Source organism: Nipponia nippon, unplaced genomic scaffold (genome assembly GCF_047370975.1).
Source record: "Nipponia nippon isolate SJK-2023a ecotype South Korea unplaced genomic scaffold, ASM4737097v1 scaffold_19, whole genome shotgun sequence".
NCBI lineage: Eukaryota > Metazoa > Chordata > Aves > Pelecaniformes > Threskiornithidae > Nipponia > Nipponia nippon.
The window spans coordinates 544,159-564,901 of NW_028262335.1; the positions used below are offsets into that span (position 1 = coordinate 544,159).

General features: G+C 54.7%; 1 protein-coding gene across 1 annotated transcript in view; it reads right to left on the reverse strand.

Annotated features, from left to right (window-relative positions):
* Positions 1-419: 419 nt before the first annotated feature.
* Positions 420-20,743, reverse strand: part of EPHA8 (EPH receptor A8) — a 51,009-nt gene continuing 30,685 nt past the window's right edge. Inside the window, exons 4-17 of the mRNA XM_087755794.1 lie at positions 15,043-15,198; positions 13,625-13,960; positions 11,222-11,346; positions 10,876-11,038; positions 10,307-10,403; positions 9,559-9,626; positions 8,894-9,019; positions 7,995-8,180; positions 7,329-7,390; positions 6,742-6,951; positions 4,242-4,391; positions 2,860-3,050; positions 2,302-2,457; positions 420-860 (exon numbers count right to left, since the gene is read on the reverse strand). Coding sequence (XP_087611920.1) covers positions 746-860; positions 2,302-2,457; positions 2,860-3,050; positions 4,242-4,391; positions 6,742-6,951; positions 7,329-7,390; positions 7,995-8,180; positions 8,894-9,019; positions 9,559-9,626; positions 10,307-10,403; positions 10,876-11,038; positions 11,222-11,346; positions 13,625-13,960; positions 15,043-15,198 — 2,141 coding nt within the window. The 3' untranslated portion in view covers positions 420-745. The remainder of the gene's footprint in view (positions 861-2,301; positions 2,458-2,859; positions 3,051-4,241; positions 4,392-6,741; positions 6,952-7,328; positions 7,391-7,994; positions 8,181-8,893; positions 9,020-9,558; positions 9,627-10,306; positions 10,404-10,875; positions 11,039-11,221; positions 11,347-13,624; positions 13,961-15,042; positions 15,199-20,743) is intronic.

Here is a 20,743-nt window from a genome sequence, read left to right on the forward strand (position 1 = left end):
GGTGGAGAGTCTCCTGCGGCACCCTGGGGCTTCTTGAGGCTCCAGATAGATAGTAGACCCTGGCCGCGTCTCCTCCATGCTGGGGAAGTCTCCTCTGCACACAGGCCCAGCCGTTCCTGGCACTGCTGGCTTGTACTCTGTCCCCTGCCTTCCTGTGCTTGGTGGAGGTGGACCATGAAGTCCCCTGTGGGCTGGTGCAGTTCAGGAGGTCCAGGCTGGAGTACACTGGAACTGGGAGGACCAGGGCACAGGGTTGTCTCTGCCATGTAGCAGCCTCTGGGGTCCTCCTCAGTTCAGAGATCCAACAAACTCCCCAGTTGTCAGATCCAAAGGAGCTGTGTGCCACGGCAAGCCCAGTCCCACTGCTCCTGGTATTGCTCTTGCATCTGACACCCCTCCATCTGCAGGTGCAGCTGGGGCCATCCCACTGTGTGAAGGGGTTACCATGTGTCCTGCATAGTTGTGTGGGGACCCCCAGTCCCACCGGGACACAGTAGAGGATGGAGAGAGGCATGACATGTCCCTAGCCTGCTTGGAAGGCTGCTCCCCCCTTCAGATGGGGGAAGGAGGCAGCAGGACCATCGAGGTATCTGGAATGCCATGTTTCCACTGAAGCTGAAGTCAAAGAAATACTGGCGGGGCTCCAGGTCCTGGTCTGGTGCCCCTTTTCCTGCTCACCACCCTGCTGCCCCTTTGCCAGGGTAAGTGTTAAGGAATGCCCGATGCGGGTCTGCAAAGCTGGTGATCAGAGGTGCCTCCTGGGGCCATTTGTGTTCAGCAGCTGGGACCGCATGGCCTGGATGCTGCTTAAGATCTTCTTCTGGTGGCCCATCATGGTGATGCCCAGACTCCGAACGTCTCTGGAGAACAAGGACACTGTCAGACACCCCATAGGCTGGACCTGTGCCGGGCCGCAGAGAGACACCGCTCCTCCCCTGTGCGCACCCCATGGACCAGCCCAGAACCCCATGCCTGGCTCCTCTCCGCTTGCCCATCAGCACAAGGTGGCTGCTGCTGCTGAAGGTCCATGGGCATTCTCCCAGGGACAGAGAGGCTGCCATTCACTTGGGCACGTCCTTCTGCCAGGGCTGCTGTGACAGCCCTGAGGAGGAGCAGGAGCAGGAGGGGGATCACTCCTGACAGGCTAGTAGGTGACAAGATCGATGCTCTGAAATTGGATTCAGTTTTAGCGAGATGCTCTCAGATAACCCTGTCAGAAAGACAGATGGATGATGAGCCTTCCCCACTCAAAAGCTTCCCCGATGTGCATGAGAAACAAGGATCACTATCAGCACAATCCCACAGCAAAGGCTCCAAGTACAGCCCCCGATCAATGCACATGACAGCCCTCTGCCTGTGTCTCTCCATCTTCCCTTTCAGTGGCTCCTTCTCTACCTGCCCCACCTCGACCAAGGCATGCACTGTCACATCCTTCCCGAGTCACAGGAACTACCGTCTGGCAGCCCCATGCCTTTTGACAGGGAACAAGTCTCCTCAGAAGCAGGAGAGAGTGTTGCCAGCCCTGGCACTAATGCTAACACCAAGGGATGGGGAATGTAAGCCCAGGGTAGGCGTGGGTATAGTTGTAGTCCTTTCTGGTACCGCTTGGCACACCTGCCATCTCGGAGAACCCCTAGACAGGTGGCAGAGCAAGCTCGTTACAGCAGGAGGAGGAGGATGAGTGGTGGGACACATCTTCCCCAGCTCTCCTTAACTCAGCCTTGATCATTTGGCTATGACCTTCCACTCACACTGAGGCCCTGGATGGTGCCTCCCTGCCTAGCTGCAGAGAGGCAGTCCAGTGCACTGGGGTCTGAAAAAGCTCTGAGGTGCCCTCCAGCTCCGTTTGTTTCTCAGTGATCCCAGAGAAGCTGCGTGGTATGGCCCAGCCACACTCTGGTCCGGACATGCTTTTTGCAGGGGAAACAAAAGTGAGAGGAGATAGCAACCTCATATCTGACCCTACTTTGAGCAGGAGGTTTAGATGACCTCCTCAAGCATCTTACAACCCGAATTATCTATGACCTTATGGTGACATTGAAGAGCCACCATAGAGCACCAGAGATGACTCGGTACTCACACCCTCTCAGTATGACTCCCACACCTCCTCTCAAAGGTCAGCACAGCCTTGGGCATCATCCCAGGTCTCAACGTGAACCTGGTATGGGACAAACACTGTTTCCTTAGGGGTGTGTCTCTGGCTCAGGGGCCAACTAGGTTGAGCAAGCCATGGCAGGATGGCCACTGCTTGGGGCTAGTGCAGGGCAACCCCACGGGTGCTGTTTGTTCTCTGGTACTCACTCAACGTTCATGCGCATCACCATGCCCAGGGAGGAGTACCCTGCCATGGCAAAGTTGTCCCGGTAGTGCCCCAGCCGGATGGAGTCCAGCCAGTCCTCCACTGTAAGACAGCTGGCTAGGTCGAGGAGACCCCTGTCAAAGGGTGTTTGGGTGAACCTGGGAGCAGGACAGAAGGGGTTAGACCAGGAGGTGTTGGTCCTAGGCAGCCAGGCTGTGAGGACCACCTCAAAGAGCCTGTGACCCTGCAGGTGAGGGTAGGACAAAGAAAGCCCTTGCAGGCTGGTAAAGGCAGGCACACTGCTGCATGGGCACTGCTGCACAAACTTGACCAGACCCTGGCGTGGGGATGCCATGGTGGGAGCAAGGCAATGAAGGGCAGGATGCTTCCCACTGCCCACTGCCACCTGTGCCCATGGGCCCTATGCATGTCCATGGCCACAGGGGAAGCCACTGCTGCTAGAGATGGACAGAAATATCCCTTATTTGCTGCAACCCACATGCTCTGCCCAGCATCATCTGTCAACCCCTGCTCATCACGACGGCTCAGGGAGCCCTTACCGGTTCACGGTGGCTGTGCACTTCAAGTTGTCAGGGTTGCGAATCAGCTTGTCCAGGATGCCGACAATCTGGGAGAAGCGTGGCCTCTCGCTGCGGTCCTTCTGCCAGCAATCCAGCATGAGCTGGTGCAGGGCTGTGGGGCAGCCCATGGGGGCAGGCAGGCGGTAGCCTTCCTCTACCGAGTTAATGACCTGGAAGGAAGCCACACGCCGAAGTGGAGCTGCACCCCCACACAACTCCCAGCACCCCAGACGGCGGCACACAGGGAAGAGCCCTGCTGCATGAGCTGCTGGGGCCCTCAGATGGGGAGGCAGGGCGGGTGCACACAAGATTCATGCTAAATGACAAGTGCATTGCCAGCGAGCTGTGTGCAGTCTCTGGAGAGCTGGAAGCAGGCTGGATACCATACACATACAAGAAATCACTGCTATGACAGCGGATTTATTCAGTGGTCTAACAGGCCTAAAATATTGCAGCTTCCCTCCAGCAGACAAGCCACGAGAGCTGCACTCATGTTCAGTTGTTCTACAACCAGGGCTTGCCACTGCTCAGCAAGGCTGGAGGAAACTCTGCTTGAAGGAACTGTGCAGCGGAGGTAGTGTAAGCCACTGCATCCATGCCCTGTTGTCACCAAAGCCACTTTCTAAAATAATAAAAACACTAGGGAGAGAGCGGACTCTCAGGACTCCCAGAGCAGGGAGAAGGAAGATAGGTTTATAGTCCCTGTAGGCAAAAAAAAGGAGTCCTGTGATTCTGCAGAGTCAAAATATTAATTTTATTGCCTCGTTTTGGGAATTTTGCTCCCAGGCTGTAGTCTACATATAACCTACATTTTCCTACAGTTTTTAAGCTACTCTTGAGGTAAGAGTGGCTCCACATAACTGACAAGCCCAAAGCCCACTGCCAGGTGGTGCGAGCCTGGGGCTCTCAGCAGCCTCATGTGGGCAGCGGAAGGGATGGACGCCCAGCACCGGGTGCAGGAGGGACTGGCAGGCTAATGCAGTGGGGCTGCAGTGATCCTAGGGAAGCCCTGACCCCTTCCAGGGAATGGGAAAGGTGGCACAACACGTGCTGAAGCTCTCCAGCCAGCAGAAAGGCTTGTACAGAGCAGCAGACAGGGGTGGGGAGACCCACAGTGCACACAACCAGCCACAGCCAGGAGCCATGGTGCTGCAAAGGGAGACACTGTGTGGTGCAATGATGGGCAACGCACTGATGTCCCCACTGAGGGGACAAGTACACTGTGCACAGCCCTGCGGGGATGTGAGGAGAGGCAGGGGCTGCTCTTTGGGTTCCTTTTCCCCAGCCCCCCCTGCTAGGCTGGCTTGGGTGAGGGCAGGAGGAAAGGCAGGCTTGCAGCATGCTGCCCTGTGTCCACTCACGTCCCGGTTGGTCATGTTCCAGTACGGGCGCTCGCCGTAGGCCAGCACCTCCCACATGACGATGCCGTAGCTCCACACATCGCTGGCTGAGGAAAACTTGCGGTACGCAATGGCCTCCGGAGCCGTCCAGCGAATAGGGATCTTTCCCCCCTGAAAAAGTGAGCAACAGTGGAGGGTCAGAGCATGCAGGGTTCAGGCATCCCTACCTCTCTGCAGCTGGGACAGCAGATTAGGCAAGAGATATGCTGAGATGACATCTTCTGAAAAGGACTGAGGAGGCAGTCTGCACAAGATAAGCCTAGATGTGTACCTGAAGGATGAATTCAAGGTATTTCCAGCAGAGCAAGGAGAAAGCTGTGCTGTTTTACAAGGTTTTCTTCATGCACAATTCTGGCCCTCAGTGTTCAAGAGAGAGGAATTCAAAGTGATGAAGCGGAGCCAAGGACTACCAGAGCACAAAAGCATGGAGCTGACCCTGGGTGCAGGCAGAGAGCCTGGCTTGAGCAGACAAGGAGAGCGATGGCATGTGCTCCCTGTCCATTACTGCTTTGGCAGGCAAACACCAAAGAGGAGGAATTCTTGAATTAAAGGACCATGCTAACAAAAATCAGCAATATATGGGCTAAGAATACATTTAAGCTGGAAATGTGGTTGCCAGCCATCTGAAGAGGAAAGTTGTGGTGTAGGGAACATCGGGTGGGTTTCCCAGAGCAGCTGGGGCAGGCGTGATGTGCCTCGGAACACCTTTCAGGTATCCCTGTCTAGGGAGAGTTGCCTCCACCCAACTGAGTCCTGCCTGCTCTGGCGCGGTCCTTGATGGGGTCTGAAGAAGAATGATGTGTCCTTTGGGAGAGTGCCTTTGGGGAAGTAATCTCTTGAGCAGGTAGAGGACAACAGAGGAGAAACACAGGATACCATCTTATCACAAGTTCCTGAACAAGAAAGCATCCTCGTTTTCAGGATACCCTGCCTGAGACCTCACCAGACATCTCATGCTCCTGATCTTGTCACTGCATCCTTGTGGTTCAGCTCTATCCAGGGGTGTTCCACTGTGCCAAGATGCCTCAAAACCGCTGCTTGTGACATTCCCAGTGGCTGCTCCATCCTCTGATGACCTCCCTGCTTGCATTCATACTGGGGACATGAGACAGTGGGCAGGATTGGAAAGGGTCATCAGGTAGGTCAATACATGAGCAGGTAGGTCAATACAGGTCACCCTCCTGACCCAGTGTGGTCACGGACATATTGTCTCTGGAAACTTGTCCACAAAGATTAAAAGCACTGGGGGAAAGCTCAGAGACTGGCTTGGTGGGAGGAAGGCCAGGCTATGTGTGTGTCTGTGGGCCATGGACAAGGAGGTGGGAGGCTCTGCCATCAGGAAGCCCTAGCTGATCTTGGGCCCCTTCTTACCCTTCCTCTGAGAGTCCCAAAGCCAAGATGCAGAAGATGCTGTACTTGAACCAAGCAGCAGGAACCTTCCCCAAAATTAAAAGATCTGGAATATCAAGTTATTTCTTGAGATACCAACGGGAGCAGCTGAACACACAGGGCACATCCTGGCTCACTTCTCCACTTGGCTGAAGCCAAGCCAAGGGCATGAAGGCCATGTTCTCCAGGCTGCGCCACTGTGCACTCGTCCCTCAGAGCTGCAACCACTTTGAGCCCTGCTCTGCATTGCCATCAGCTACCCCAAAGTAACCTGAAGCTCTTTCTTCTTCTCTAGTCTTGGTCCTTCTGAAAAATGATGCTCAGACTCATCAGCTGTAGCTCCAAACCGGCCTCCATCAGGAGCTGTCTATCCACCACATTTTCCCAGCCAGAGGTGTGCCTGGGGAGCACACTAATTCCTTTCATGGCCAGAGAAGAGCAAAAAGAGCACATTCCCTCAGTGTATTTCATTTCACCTCTGATGACCTCCAGTGAAGGAGCACATCAAGCTCCGGAGCTTGAAGGCTGGCCAGAAAAATCTTAAAATGACTTCACAGAGAAAAGCGTCCTACATTAAAACAAAATCATCTAGGTTGCAAAGCCAATTTCCACCCTTTCCATACCCCTGATTGAGGCAGAGTCACATGGGAAAACTAGGGTGTGGCCACGCTACTGAAGAGTACCATAACACCCACCTACTGACTGATGGCTCTAGGACAACTGAAGGAGTGGATGGAGCTACACAGTCTAGGGAAGGACTCCAACGGGGACATGGGAGTGTCCCTGTGCAGTGGGCCATGACTGGGGACCAGCTCCCTGCTCTCCCACCCTGCTCCTCTTTGTTCACTGCACACTTCAGTTCTGGGATGTCCCTGTATGAAGGACAATGCATTAAGGCTCAGAAGCTCTTTGGGTTCATGCTCTTGGTCCAGATGTCAGCAGTGAGGTGACTGTCTCCATTCCTGCCCTGCCTATCTTGACTTGAGAGTGTCTAACTTTTCCATCTGTCAGTGGTCTGGGGCAATCGCCATCAGTAAGGATCAATGAGACTGCAATGCTAGGAGCCACGCACCGTGGTGGTGTACGCAGCATCGGGGTCATCCTCCAGGATGCGGGAGAGGCCGAAGTCAGACACTTTGCAGACCAGGTTGCTGTTCACCAAGATGTTGCGGGCAGCCAGGTCCCGGTGCACATAGCCCAGGTCAGACAGATACCTCATGCCCGCTCCGATGCCTCGCAGCATGCCCACCAGCTGGATGATGGTGAACTGCCCATCGTGTTTCTGGAGAGGAAACAACCCAGAGTTCATTCATGGTTTTCACCTGCTCTTGTTAAACTAATCCCTAGTACCTTTCATTTTTGGCTTAGTACCCCCTCTAATGCCAGTGCCTCTCTCTTGTCCCCCCAGCCCACCTCCTGCCCTACCAGCACTTCTGCCTGGCCACTCAGGCAGGTGCCCCTGCCTTTGCAGTGCTGCTCCAGGGAGCCAGTCATGATGCCCTGGAGCTGGTGTCTGCTGGAGAGGGGAGAGCCCAGAGCACACCGGTCTTGCACAGGGGTCGCAGTGGCCGTGAGGCTGAGGAGCAGAAGCCAGCCTCTTCTCCAGTCACTCAGCCCAGGGGGATGTGCAATGAATAAAAATACAAAAGAGCTCCTTACCCTGAGGAAGGTGTCTAGCGAGCCGTTCTCCATGTATTCAGTAACAATCATTACCAATTTGCCTGCAGAAGACAAGGGAGGTCAACTTAACAGAGAAGTCACCTTCCTCCGGGAAGCCCAGTGCCAGGCTTTTACTGGGAGAGACATGAATCCAGGCCAGTGGATGTCCTGCAGCCCCGCAGAGCAGTCTCACCCCTGCACCGTGCAGGACAGGTGGGGATGTGGCAATAACCCCGACATTTACCCCTCCCTCCAGGTGCTATTGAAGTGGCTAGGTCAGCTTCGTTATCCTGCTGAAATTTGCATTCCATTAGCATAACACTTTGCATCAGAATGTGCCTTTTTGAAGGAAGACTTCAAATTATGATTCAATACAGGCAGCCTTTAAAATAAATGCTAATGGGTAGGACATCTCCTAAACCAATAACCCTGACCTGGGGCACACTGCGGGGCGAGGTGGGGAACTGCCTCATGGAAAGTTTGTCCTGTAAGAGAAGGCAAGGGGGTGGGATGGAGGGGACCCTGGGTAAATGGACATCTAACAAGCGAGCAACAGGGGCAGCCGAAGGATGGAGTGCACCCAAAGTGATCCCTGACCAGGGTGCCCACAGGGAGATATGTCCCAGCTCTGCCCCACCATAGGGTCCAGCCCTGCCAGCCACATACTCCTGGTCACCACCCCCTCCAGGTGGATGACGTTGGGGTGGTCAAACTGTGCCATGATGCTGGCTTCGCTCAGGAAGTCCCGTCTCTGCTTCTCCGTGTAGCCTGCTTTCAGTGCCTTGATGGCCACAGGAATCTCCCTCTTCCCTGGCAGCTTCAGGCGGCCGTAGCACACCTCTCCAGACTCTCCTGCAAGGCAAGGGAAGGTGAGGGCATGGGGAGATCCTCAGCGTCTTGCACCGACCCACCAGCACCACGGATCACCCAGTCTGCTGGCATGCTCACAGTGTGCTCCAGCCCCTCAGGACTCTTGGGCTTTTTGTGCATCGCTGCCTCCAAGCACAGAAAGGATTGCCCATCTCCAGCGTCCAGTGCCACCTCTGGGAACTGGGCGGAGATATCAGAAACCACCTCTCTCTGATGCCTTCTACTGAAGGCGATGGGCCAAGAGTGATTATGGTGGTACTTGCTTTACTGCTTTTAATGAACAAATTTGGGAGTCTCTTAGAGCAGCAGGGATGTCTGTCAGCCAGGCTTCCTCATGCTGCTCTGCTTGGCTCTGCGCTATCCCTCAGCACACAGGGTGAGCCTCCTTAAGCCCTTGGGATGCTGCTGGTGAAGCTCCAGCTCTGGCTTTGCCTTGTGCTTCCCTGCAAGCCCCCGTTCCTAAGCAAAAAGCCCTTTTGTTCTGAAAATTTAACATTTTGCTTGCAATTTCATTTGCATCTTGTCACCCCAGATGCTTGCTCTGAGGTTTGAAAGCAGGGTGGCCACATTGGAGCACGCGGGACAGGCTGAGCCATCTGCTGTGTCAGCCTGAGCCATCAGTGCCACACCAGCTGAATAGCAACCCTCTGTGCTAGGCTGCCTCCAAAGAGTTTATTTCATGCGCAGGGACTCACCGGATCCAATGACCTTCTCAATCTTGATCCGGGAGGCCTCGATTTCACGGGTGAACTCATGCACGGCTTGGCAAGGGTCCTCATACGTGTGAGGGTCCACATAGAACTTTGATTCAGGGAACTTCACTGCCAGGTTTCAAAGGGAAGAGAGGAGATAAGCTCTTTCAGGCAGCCCTGCTGAGAAGCAGGAGCCCCCAGCAGCCCCAGAGGATTAGCAGGGGCAGGACTTCTTGGGTTGACATGCTGAGGAGCCACAGATGTTACAGCCCCAAGGAAACCCAAGGCCAGTGTCCAAACCAGCATCCTCAGAGCAGTCCAAGACCTGGCTGCTCAGGTCTCCTCCATGTGATTGTCCCCCTCCATCACCTCCCCACCCCTACCTCTCCCCTGTGATGAATTTTCCACTCTTCTGGCCTGTTGTTGTCTGGGATGAATGTGCTGCAGTCACGTCTCACACTGTGCAGCCCTTCAACCCCATTACCAGGATGCCCCTGGGGTCAGAGCCCCCACTCAGCTCTCCTAGACACATCCCCAGAAGCAGGCAGTGGCCAAAACCCTTCCCCCTGGAAACCACAGCAGTGGTAGAGCCTAATGGTCCAGGTCCCTGCGCATCCACAGGGCTGAGGTCCTTTACATCCCAGGGGCAACAGCAGGGAGGGTCCTACCTTGCCCATTCTGATAATGCATCTTCTCCTCGTCAGAGTCCTGGAAAGCCTTGCTGTACCCGCAGTGCCTGCCATGGGGACACAAGGGTCAGAAGAGGTGCTCCTGTCCCTCGCTCCAACAAGTGGCCCAAAGGCAAGGGGGAAGGCAGTGCATGCCAGGGCTGTAGGCAGCCCAAGAGGAGCTGGAGCTAACACTTGGCCCTCCACCAGCTGCATCGCTGCGTCTTGCCGGACTGACATTTTGGCCTGGAGCAAGGTACTTCCCAGGTGCTCTCCAAGGCTTGGCAGCGCTAAAAGCTGCAGCCCTTTTGTCTCCTCTGGGCAGCGGCACATGTGCTCCACGTGCCTGGCTCGGCCATGCTGAGATGCAGCAGCACACAGTCCCTCTTGGACCTTTCTGATGGAGAAGAGCTCTTTCCACTCCTGATCTACATCCTAGCCCATCCAATCAGCCCTCGTACTGGTAGTGGTACTGGCATTGGTATTGCTATGGCTGTTGCTATTGCTATGGCTATCGCTATTGCTATTGCTATTCAGCCTGCTGGCATGAGAGGAACGTCTGGAGATTGGCTCTGCCTCAGGGAAGGTGGGAGCATAGTGACTTCTAAACGAAGTCTCTTGGTTGCTTATTAACCCCTGACCTATGAATGCTCTGGGCAAACTGAGAGGAGAAAAGTTGTGCCCAAGTTCCCTCATCCCTCCTGCCCTGCTTGGTGACAGGCGGCACTGACGTCCAGAAAACGCTTACCTCTTCTTGCAGATTAGGACCACCAGCAGCGCGACAAGGCCAGTGATGAGTGTCAGGCAGATCCATACAATCGTCATCGTGTCGTACCGGAGAGACACTGGAAGAAGCAGGGCAGGAAGGAGGCAAGCTGGAGTGAGGAGCACTCTGCTGTGCTCAGAAACTCACCTACCCCACCGGGGTCATGTTCTTCAAAGAAAAAGCACCGTTCCCCATCCAGCCCCGTGTTTGGGGCTCTCCTAGTGTACAGGGACCATTTACACATGGGGAAAACAAGCACAGATCTGAGAAAGCCATAGGGATACAGCAAACCAGTGCAGAGAGGAGTCTGGAGCCTCAGGACCTCACCAGGTCTTCCCTAACTGCTACGTCCTTCCTCCCTCTTCTTTCTAATGTATAAACACGTCTCAGGAGGGCAACCTCAAGCAAGCCCTGCAGGCTGAAACCCCAGGACATGTGCCTCCAGCTTCTCTCCCTGCATGGTAGAGGCACAATCACCATGGACAAGGGCATCGCCCTCCCCCATGCTCCCTGCCCCACACTTCCCAGATCCCCCAGCTGCACACACTCACCTGGCTTCCCTGTTTCCACCTCCACAGTCTGACTGAACCTCCCGCAGCCAGCAGAGGTGCGAGCCCGAACCTGGAAAATGTAGCGAGTTGCAGGCTTGAGCCCAGAGATGGTGGCAGTGGTGCCCTTGGATTTCAGAGTCGAATAGCTCTGCATTTCCTTGTCCTGGGGAAAAGCAACACCAAAAACCTTGCTGCATCAGCACAGCAACCACAAAGTCTTCCAAAATAGTCCTTTGTGCAAGGCTGGCTGATAGCAGCAAGCGCACCAGCAGGATTTAAACTGAGCCATGCCCCTGTCTAAATCCACGAAGCTGGGACTGGTTTGTGTCAGCAAGCTCAGCGTTACCTTCTCATAGTACTTGATCTCGTACTCCAGGATGATGCCGTTGGGCTGGTCTGGCTCTTGCCACAGCAAGGTGACGCTGTTCTGGCCCGTGCTCTCCTGGCGGACCACCACCACCTGGGACGGGGCTGGGGATGCAGACGGCAGGGTGTTAGGTGCCTGCTGGTGGGGGTCCTGCATGGGTGAGGGCAGCAGCAGGGAAGGGTGGAACTGGAGCCCCATGCAGGACCCCTGGTTTAAACCATGTTTCTGTTTTAATTAAAGCCATGTGGAGATGAGTGCTGTGAAGAGGCTTGCAAACAGGCTTTTGTTCGCTTCAGTTGCCTCAATCGCTTTCCCATGGAGTGAGCAGGCTCCAAGGAGACGAAAGCGGAGGGCACTGTCCCAACACAGGCAGGAGGGGAAACTGGTGCTTTGCTGTGATCTGGAGCCAGAAAGGAGAAGGGGCTGCGGGGCCGGAGGTCATGGAGATCCGAAGCAGGACCCTGACCCCTCCTGCCCGACCTGGGGAAGGGGGAGAGGGGCAGGGGAAGAGGGAAAAGGGAGTTGATAAATGCCCAGAGGAGTGATCAGGGACTGAGCATCAGTCTAAAGGTGCCCTGGGAGTGCTCTCCTGCCCTGAGATACTTGTCATCTGCCTGGGCCTGGGTTGGGAGCCTGTGAATCGGTCCTTGTACCTGTTGTGTCCAAATTGCAGCTGCCACAGCCAGAGGAGCCAACTCACTGGCCTCTTTTCCCTCTGGAAGGACCCCAGAGAGCATGGTGGGGTGTTGCGATGGCCAGGCAAAGCCATTGGGGTCAGGCACTCCTTATGACCCTAACTGCCAAATGAAAAATGGGATGTGGTGTCTCTGGGGAAGATGGAGCTGCTGCCTGCTGTGGCTGCAGTGCAGGGGTGTCGCTGGAGCAGCACAGAGACCAAAAGAGGCTGCAGGGGCTGCAGCAGCAGGGGGGCACCCAGAGACTGAAAGGCAGCAGTTATAGCTCAGTTCATCTTAGAGCTGGCTCCTCTGAGAAGCAGAAATCCCTGTTGGGACAAAGGACCCTGGGGAGCTGGGACAGGGTGGGATGGTGGGAATCAGCTAAACCCCACGGGCACGTGCAACACCATCTCTCCAAACAGCCCCAGGGCATCTCTGCTGCACCCGCTCCTGCCTTGCTCAGCTGCCTGGGCCTGGGGGGACACGACTGACCAACACCCAGCATGGGCAAGCTACCCCATGCAGTGTGGCAGGGGTCCCTCAGCCCCTCCTGGTGGGCAAGGATGCTCTGTGGTGTGCAGCAGCTGGAGCACCGTGCAGGCACAGCTAAACTTCAAATTACGACCAAATTCACAACCCTGCTGGTTTCACAGCACCTGCTTAGCATCCACTTTCCAGCAGAGAGGTTGAAATGGGAATATTCAGCACTTCCTGAGAGCATTCCCCCTCCAAGGCATCAGGCTGATGCTGCTCGTCACCACTTGGAGGGATCATGCAGGAATAAGTCAGCAGGACTGAGCTGTTTCCACATGGGCTTGGCGGAGGGCTTAACAAGTGCTACGGCCAGGCATTAGTAACAAAAGGGCCTTGTTCTCTTGCCAGCCATGAGCTAACTCAATGAGGCTCCCCGGGTTTCTCCTGCTGGCACCACTGCCATGAGAGCAGAAGGGGCTCAGCATCACGGGAAGTTCCCGTGGGCTCATTTCCAACTGGGAGGATTAACAAGAAGGGTCAGTCCCTGCCCTGTCCCCTCTGCCCGCAGCGTGCTCCATGGAAAGGGGCTTAGCTGGGCTCTGCTCTGGGGAGATGCCCAGGTGACCCTGGAGCAAGGTCCCGGCCCACCTGGGCTAGAGCTTGCTCAGGAGTATTTCCTGGGGAAAGAGCATTTCACAACAAGAGATTTGCAAAGATGAGACATGCATGAGAGAGACTTTTCCCAGCAAATGTTGCTGTCACCTGCCAAGGCCTGGCAATGGTCTGAGCTAAGAGCAGAGCATGAACTGCTGCTTGGTCCTTTGGGAAGGGACAGAAGGCTGGAGGAACAGCCTGAAAGATTCATGCTCCACTTAGTGTTCCTGTCAATAAACAAGTGTTCTCCATGCCCCCTGTCTCCTGCAGAAAAGGAGCCTCCACCAGCGGCTGCAGGCTGAAGTGGAGGGAAAGGAGGATGAAAAAGGATACCATGAACCAGAGAAGGGTAAGAGGTGCCTTGGGCAGCAGCTTGTCTGCAGTCCGCCCCGGCTCCGTGAACAGCAGCAGAGAGGATAGGGGTCACATCTCCTGGGAATTCCATGCCCATCACCAAACCAGCCCTTGGCTGCTAGGGCAGGTTCTGGCTCCTGCAGATACTGCTGGAGCAACATTGGACCAACATCAGCATCACGCACAGAGGCAAAGCCTGGAGGGGGGTGTCTGCTCCTCCTACCTGCCTGGTTTGTCGTGATGTTGGCAACTGCAGCTCTCCTGGACTCCAGGCTGAGGTCAGACACGCCGTTGACGGCCTCCACCCAAAAGGAGTAGTTGGTGTGGGCCAGGAGGTTGGTCACCGTCAGCGCTCCCTGCACCAGGCTCATCTGCTGGGGCATGAAGCGGATCCCACTGCCGCAGGCCTCGCACTGGCCAGCGTCCCCCACGCAGCGCCTGCAGACCACGTTGTACACGATGTCAGCACGTCCCCCCTTGTCCAGGGGTGGGCCCCACTCCAGGGTCACCGAAGTGCCATTTACACTGGAGATCAGGTTCACAGGAGCAGAGGGGGGCCCTGGAAAAGAATCAGAGGTTCAGGCAGAGCCAGGGATACTGCAGCGTGTTGGGGCTGGCAGAGCATGGGACCAATGGAGAGGTGCACCTTGGGCAGCACGTACCTGCGCATACAAATGATGCTACAGGGAAGACAGAGCTGCCCAGAGCAGGAAATGCTCCAAACAGAAGACAGCGAAGACACAGACAAGTTTTGAGGTGAAATGCCATGGAGGTAAGGTACTCTGGATTCAGGATGCCAGGTGCCAGGCAGGGAAGAACTGATGTTTGTTCTGGGGGAAGCAGGGAGAGATGGGGATGGGGGAAGATTTTGGGGGAAGAGCCAAGGTGTCGGTGGGCTGGAGGGTGGAGAGCAGGACCTGCTCATCTAAAGGGAAGGATAACCTTTTATTTCTTGGGGAGATTAACAGTCTTGAGTGGATATGTCCTAGGGAAACACAAGTCAGATGTTGCTGACCTGTCTTTCACCCTGGCTTCAGCTAGCAGCCTTTCTGCCCTCCTGGACCAAATGCAGAGAGGAAGACTCCTCTTGGGATGCTCTTGTCCCCTTGTAATAGCACTGGGCCCCTCAAAACAGCCTATTGCAGAGAGCTGAGTGGAAACCATATAACAAGCCTGGTGCCACCATCCACCCACAGCAAGGGAGAGTGCAGCAGCACTTGCACTGCCCCATGGCCTCCTGGGGTCTGACCACCCTGGGCATTTCTGCAAAGGAAGGCAGCCGGCAAAGTGGCTGACACACTGGCTGGTGCGTGAGCAGGCGAGCTTGCTGGCAGAGCCATGATCTCACCCTGCTCCGTTGCAGGAGAGAGCCCTGGGAGGGGAGCAGACACTGGCCAGGGATATTTGGAGAGCAGCAGGATGAGGATGAGACAGAGGACAGTGAGGGAGTGCAGCTAAAGGGGTCTCAGCTCACGTGCCAAAGGGAGACCCAGGGTTGAAAGGCTGCTATGGCGCCTTGGTCAGCAGGCACAGAGGCAAGAGTGCATGATGGCCTCAGCCCAGGAGCGTCTGCTGTGTCTGAGGATGTGGCACCTGCCCTGCTGCCACGCAGACGGGTGCCTGGGTGGTCGGGGTACTCACGTGTGCAGGCGGCCGAGGGAGGGTCCTGCACTGCCCTGTAGAAGCTGCTGTCGCAGCGGCACACGCGGGCCGCCCGGCTCTCTGAATGGCTGTGCAAGGGACACTTTGCACACAGCTGGTCCCCTGGGGCCGACTTGTAAAATCCCAGCTGGCAGGCTGCAGAGGAGGGAACAGGCAGAGGTCAGAGGGAGGCAGCCCATGGCTTGGCGAATCCCACCAGCACAAAGCTGGACCCCATTCTTCCCTCCATCCCAGTGCATGGGAAACCAGCCCTTCTCTCCCCAAAGTCTGGGTGAGTCCCCCCTCCAGCTGTTCAGCTGGAAACCAGGCTCTGTGAAAACTGCTTTTGTCTCTCTACCCAGGCTGTACTTACTGCCATCCTGGTACCCGTTCCCCACTGTTTCATAAGCAGACTTGGGTGCCTCTGCTTTTCACGAGCTGCCTGCAAAGCTCAAGGTGCTCTCCTTGCACCCATGCCTGCTGCCCAGAGCTCTTCCCACTGCAGTCACCCCTCTGGGCCACCGCCTGGCCTCAGGGTGGGAAGCTCTGTGAAGATCAAACCAGGCAGCACTGGAAATCACCTTGTAAACTATTCTAAGAACCATCATTTATGGGGCAAATTTATGGCACAGTCCTCACTTCACAGTGATTGCCACACTACTCACGCTGGGTGTGCTGAGGTGCCCAAGAGCATCCATGTGGGCAGTTTCAAGAATTAAAAGCTCTGCACCAGGGACATGGTGCATGTCCCTCTGCAAGCCCCTGGTGTGCTGCTATATGAAGCGACAAAACAAGGGAAAACACCCTTTCTTGTTTCACGTTGCAGCAAACTGTCAGTCCATGCACACTGCCTGCTCTCTGTGGAGGCACAGCAAGGCCAAATGAGCCAGTCTGAGTGTTTTTCTGACAACACGACCTGCCTTCAGTTGCTCTGCCTCCTCCTGGTGCTGGGGACTGTGTGGCAGAAGCACACGCTCATCCCACGCTGGGGCTGGGATCGGTCTGCTCCATCCTACCCCCACCTCTCCCAGCAGCCCCTTGGGTGAATCATTTGTCACACAAACAAACAACTCGTCTCTCGTTAGGAAAATCGATTAGCTCAAGAGTGACATGTGGCATGTCAGGTATCTGTCTGGGGGTGGAAGGATCTGTCCTCTCTTGCAGAATTCGATTCCAAGTAAGCAAAACAGGCTCTGTCTGGGTCCCTGTATTCATCAAGTACTTCTAGGACCAGTTCCAGCGATTCAAGCATTAATCCTGGCTCTGACTCATTTCTGTTTTTCCCTACTGAGGCAGTAATACCTTCATTTTCCCGTCTTTACCCCCACTGGCCACCTCTGCATACTGCCTCAATTTTTGCTTCCAAGCATGTAGAAGGGTTTTGTTTGCAATCCAGCATCCCTGGTGGTCTGGGTCCCTCCGTGCTGGCTGTTTGTTCTGCTTCTAGGTGCTGATTTGTTTTCTTATTAATAACACTCCTTTCCTTGCCACAGATCTCCCTGGACTGATCGCTACCAACATATTTCATGTATCACACCCTGCACAGTAATACAACGGCCTCTTTATAGCCGAGCTACTTCCAGCAATGGCAGCCGAAGGCTGTGCTGCAGCCACTCACATCTCTAGTGACTTGCTGGTCCCTCTTCAGACTCTGTCACCAGCTTCTCTGGCAGTTTTGCACTGAATGCTACTTTAAAGACAGGGCAGAAATACCACCAGCAGGATGTACATGTGCTGCGCATGCCAGAGATGTTGGTATCACAGGTTAGTATCACAGCTTGGCATAGCAGGCTGGAAAAAGCAAAGGCCAGAAGGTCCAGAGTTTGTTCCCAAATCCCTGCTCCTCCAGTCCCCAAATAGCATCAGAGCAAGGAGCAGAAATGCCCAGACTTGGGGATGCAAGGGAAGACAGATATGATTCACGAGGAAATGGCAGCAGCTCGGGGCTGGCTTTGCTCCCCAGCTCTAGGCACCTTTCATCTCTTCAAGGACATCAGAAGAGGAGAGAAAACAGGGGAAGCAGAGCTGGGAGAGGAGGTTTGCTGTCCCCAGCCAACCACACCAAGGACAGCCCAGGACATTTGCCAAGCTCTGGTGCTGACTGGTCCTCGTGATGCCACACACCAAGAGAGCCTTTACTGAATGCCCTCTGCCTGATGCTGCAACACCCTCTGGTCTGGAACCCCTTGGTTTTGGGTGTAAGACTGAGACGAGTGCTGTTACACCCTGTTCTTAGGTGGGGACAAATTTGGGGGCGTAGCCAGCTGGGGAAACAAAACAAACCAAATCTCTAAGAAAGAAAAGGTCCCAGTTCCTCTGTGTGGGTAAGCATGAAGACATGGCATGAGCACAGCCTACCAGATGGGAACCGAGCAACGAGACAGCCCCACAGACTGTGCTAGCCAGTGTGCATGCCAGGATTTGCCACCTTCAACTTGTTATGTGAACCCCGCCATTGTACCTGCAAACCACTGTCATCTCTACCCACGCAGGAACCAGCAACCAGGGACTCTATTCAAGAAGTGCTGGAGTGGTTCCCCCCACCAATATTTAATTAAGGGCAGAGAAATCAGTGCTGTATCAGGTATGGAGAGACAGGCCAGCAGGAAGGATGGGAACATGAAACACAGCAGATTTACACCAAGCAATTGTAATCACTTAGCATTTAATGCAGTAAAAAAAACCTGTTAATTACCTGTAGCAATGATTTACAATTATTTTAGATGCACTCAGGGGGAAAATTATCCTAAATGACAAATTACAGGTGAATTTGTGCACCAGGGCAGAGCTGTTGAGAGCCACCTCCCAGCACCTGGACAGCACAAGCACATGAGGAGGCCTGGAGAGCAACTGGGGCTGGGGCAGGCACTGCTCTGGATGGGGTCATGCACCTCCATGTGTCTCAGTGCTTGCTTTAGATGGAAGCAGGACACATGTGCAAAGCCTTTCGCAGGCACGGGAGACAGGGCATCAGCTTGGAACCTGCACAAGATATGAAATCCCCACAGTACAGGATGACAGGCATGTCCTGCTCTGGATTGAGCTCTCTCATGCCAGGCCAATGGCATGTGGACGATCAGGACCTCCCAGGTTAGCTCTGGTAGGAGCAAACCATCAGGGAAGTGGCCAGTGAGAAAAATTCAGTTAAGCACACCAGGTCCAAAATCTACAGGGCTCCACATCCATGGTTGTAGCACACACTGAAGCCACCAAAATCTGAAGCCACCAAAATCTGAAGCCACCCAGCAGGGAGGTACAGAACTGTTGTCCTGCTGTCTTCACTGCAACCAGCCACTGCCACCTGCCAGAAGTTCCCTCCCAGGAGCCCTGTAGAAGGTGGGGTTTTCTTTTTTATTATTATTTTATGCAATTGATGTCCTTGCTCTGTGTCTGAGGATCTCAGGTCCTGCCTCTTTGTGGACCACCAGAAGTCCTGCTACTGGTGTCCTTCTGTCCCCAGTGCCATTCCGCCTGCAAAACCCAGCCAAGGCTGCCTGTCCTGGCAGTTTCATCTCACAGTGTGGTTTTGCAGTGCACGTGGGACAGCAGCAGACCTTCACCTGCAGCCCAGCTCAAGACTTGCACACCTACACTGGGCTTGCAACCCAGACACCTGGCTGGTCCCAGTGTCACAAGCAGAGCCTACAAGAACCAACACTAAACCTGTGCTTGGCAGAGCACATCTCCAGCCCTCTGTCGCATAGATGGGTCCCCAATTATCACCCCAGCCTTCTGAGGTCAATACCACGGGACTTCCACTGATCCCCCCACCCTGCATCTTGCCTGTTTTTCCCAGCCCACCAGCCCCACTCTCTCATGCATCTCCTGCTCCCGGAGCAGCAGGCTTGTCTCAGAAACAGTGAGTAAGAGGAGGACTCTGCCAGCCATCTGTAGTTCGGTCCATTTGTTTCCCTCCCTCTCCGTCCTCTGGGGACAGGACAACAGCTGCTAATAAGCTGGCAGAGCTCAGGAGATGATAGATGAACCTGTCGAGGATACGCTAGCTGCGAACGAGCCGCTCTCCTCAGTCTGAAGTCGCCATCTGGGACTAGTGCTCTGCAGGTGGCCCTGGTGGGACCACCAAGGGCTACTTCGGTGGGGCTGCAAATGCGAGCATCGACCCTGTGTCATTCACTCTCGGCTCCATCCTCAGCCCAGGAGACTTGGGCAGGGCGAGAGCACGGCTGAGAGGGTGCCATGGGGCACCAATTGCCCCATTCCCTGACCCTGCAACAAAGCTGGGCATCAGCAAGCACCTGAAGAGCAGCTGTGTACCCCACTTTAGTGGTGCTGGGAAGAGACAGAGATGGAAATAAGGGTGTCATAGCCATTGTGACAGTCAGAGACAGGCACCAGTCCCAGAGCCCTCCAGGCTGCAGAAGAAGCTAGCACAGAAAATCCCAGCTCCTTTCAATCCAGTTTCAGCATGATGCCTCGAATCTCAGCTCCCACATGACACAGACACTGAAATGGAAGCATGTTACTCACAGTCATGTCTTAAAAAGAGGCATCCACCTCATTGCCCCAGGCCTTGTGTTTTTGCAAGGCTGTGCTCCCCTTTCCCTGCAATCCCAGGTCAGCCCAGGCCCTGTCCCCAAGTTGGTTGGTGGTCTGGAGGGAGTTCTGGGGACTGGCTGGGCTGGCTCTCTCAGGCAAACTCTTGGTCCCTGGATCACGCATCACCCTACAGCCCTGCTGATGCTCTGCACATCCTTTGCATGCTGTTTGCCCCTGCATTGTCTCACACCCTCAATCACTGCCTTACCCCTAGCCCCTGAGCACCACCTTACAGCCCTTCACGCAGCCCAGTTCCCACCTTGCAGCCCTTTTGCACACCTCACAACCCTTCCCACCCCCAATACTACCTTATAACCCATCACACCACTCTACACACCTGAACTTGTCTCATATCACCCCAGACTCCTCCTGACATCACCTCCCTGCTGCTTGGCCCTTTTTCCCACAATTCAACCCATCTCACACTCCAAATGTCGCAGAGAGGGAAACGGGGGGTTTTCACCCATGAAGATTTTGCAAAGCTAGCAAAACCCTACGCATCAGGCTGCGAGCAAATGGCACATGCAGCAAAGGGCACCCTGCGCAGCTTCTTGCTCAACACCCAGCTTTCACAGCCACCAGGACATGTTGTATAAAGAGTGTCCTGCTCTTCCAAGTGGAGTAATTCCACTTGTAGTGCTGGGCAAACTGGTGGTCCAGACTGGCTGCATCCCAAACTGGACATCTGCATGGCGCTGCCATAGAAAAATCAGCAGGTCTTGCTTCTTGCCTTGAATTCAGTTCTGTTGAAAGCACCCCTGACTCTGTCCTGTTCGTCTTCCCTACATCTTTTTTTAAAAAAAAAAAAAAAGAAAAAAGTCAGGAAACATCCCAGTCCCAGTTTGCTGTGAGTGCTGCTCTGCTGCCTGGTGCAGACATCCTTCTGCGGCAGCAGAGTCAAGGTGACGCTGTGCAGACTTATGTAGGTGAGACAGCCTGGCACGCTCTTGGAGCGAAGGCTTTTTTATAAAGCTTATCCAGGGAAACACTACAGCTTGCAGGAGTCAGATGGAAACAGGCAGCCTAATGCTAGAATTAGAACAAAAGCTGTTTCCAAAACTCATTCTTGTCAGAGGGTTTTAGACAGAACTATCCAAGGCTTCTGAAAAAACCAAAGTTTTCACCAAACCAAAAACAGACCCAG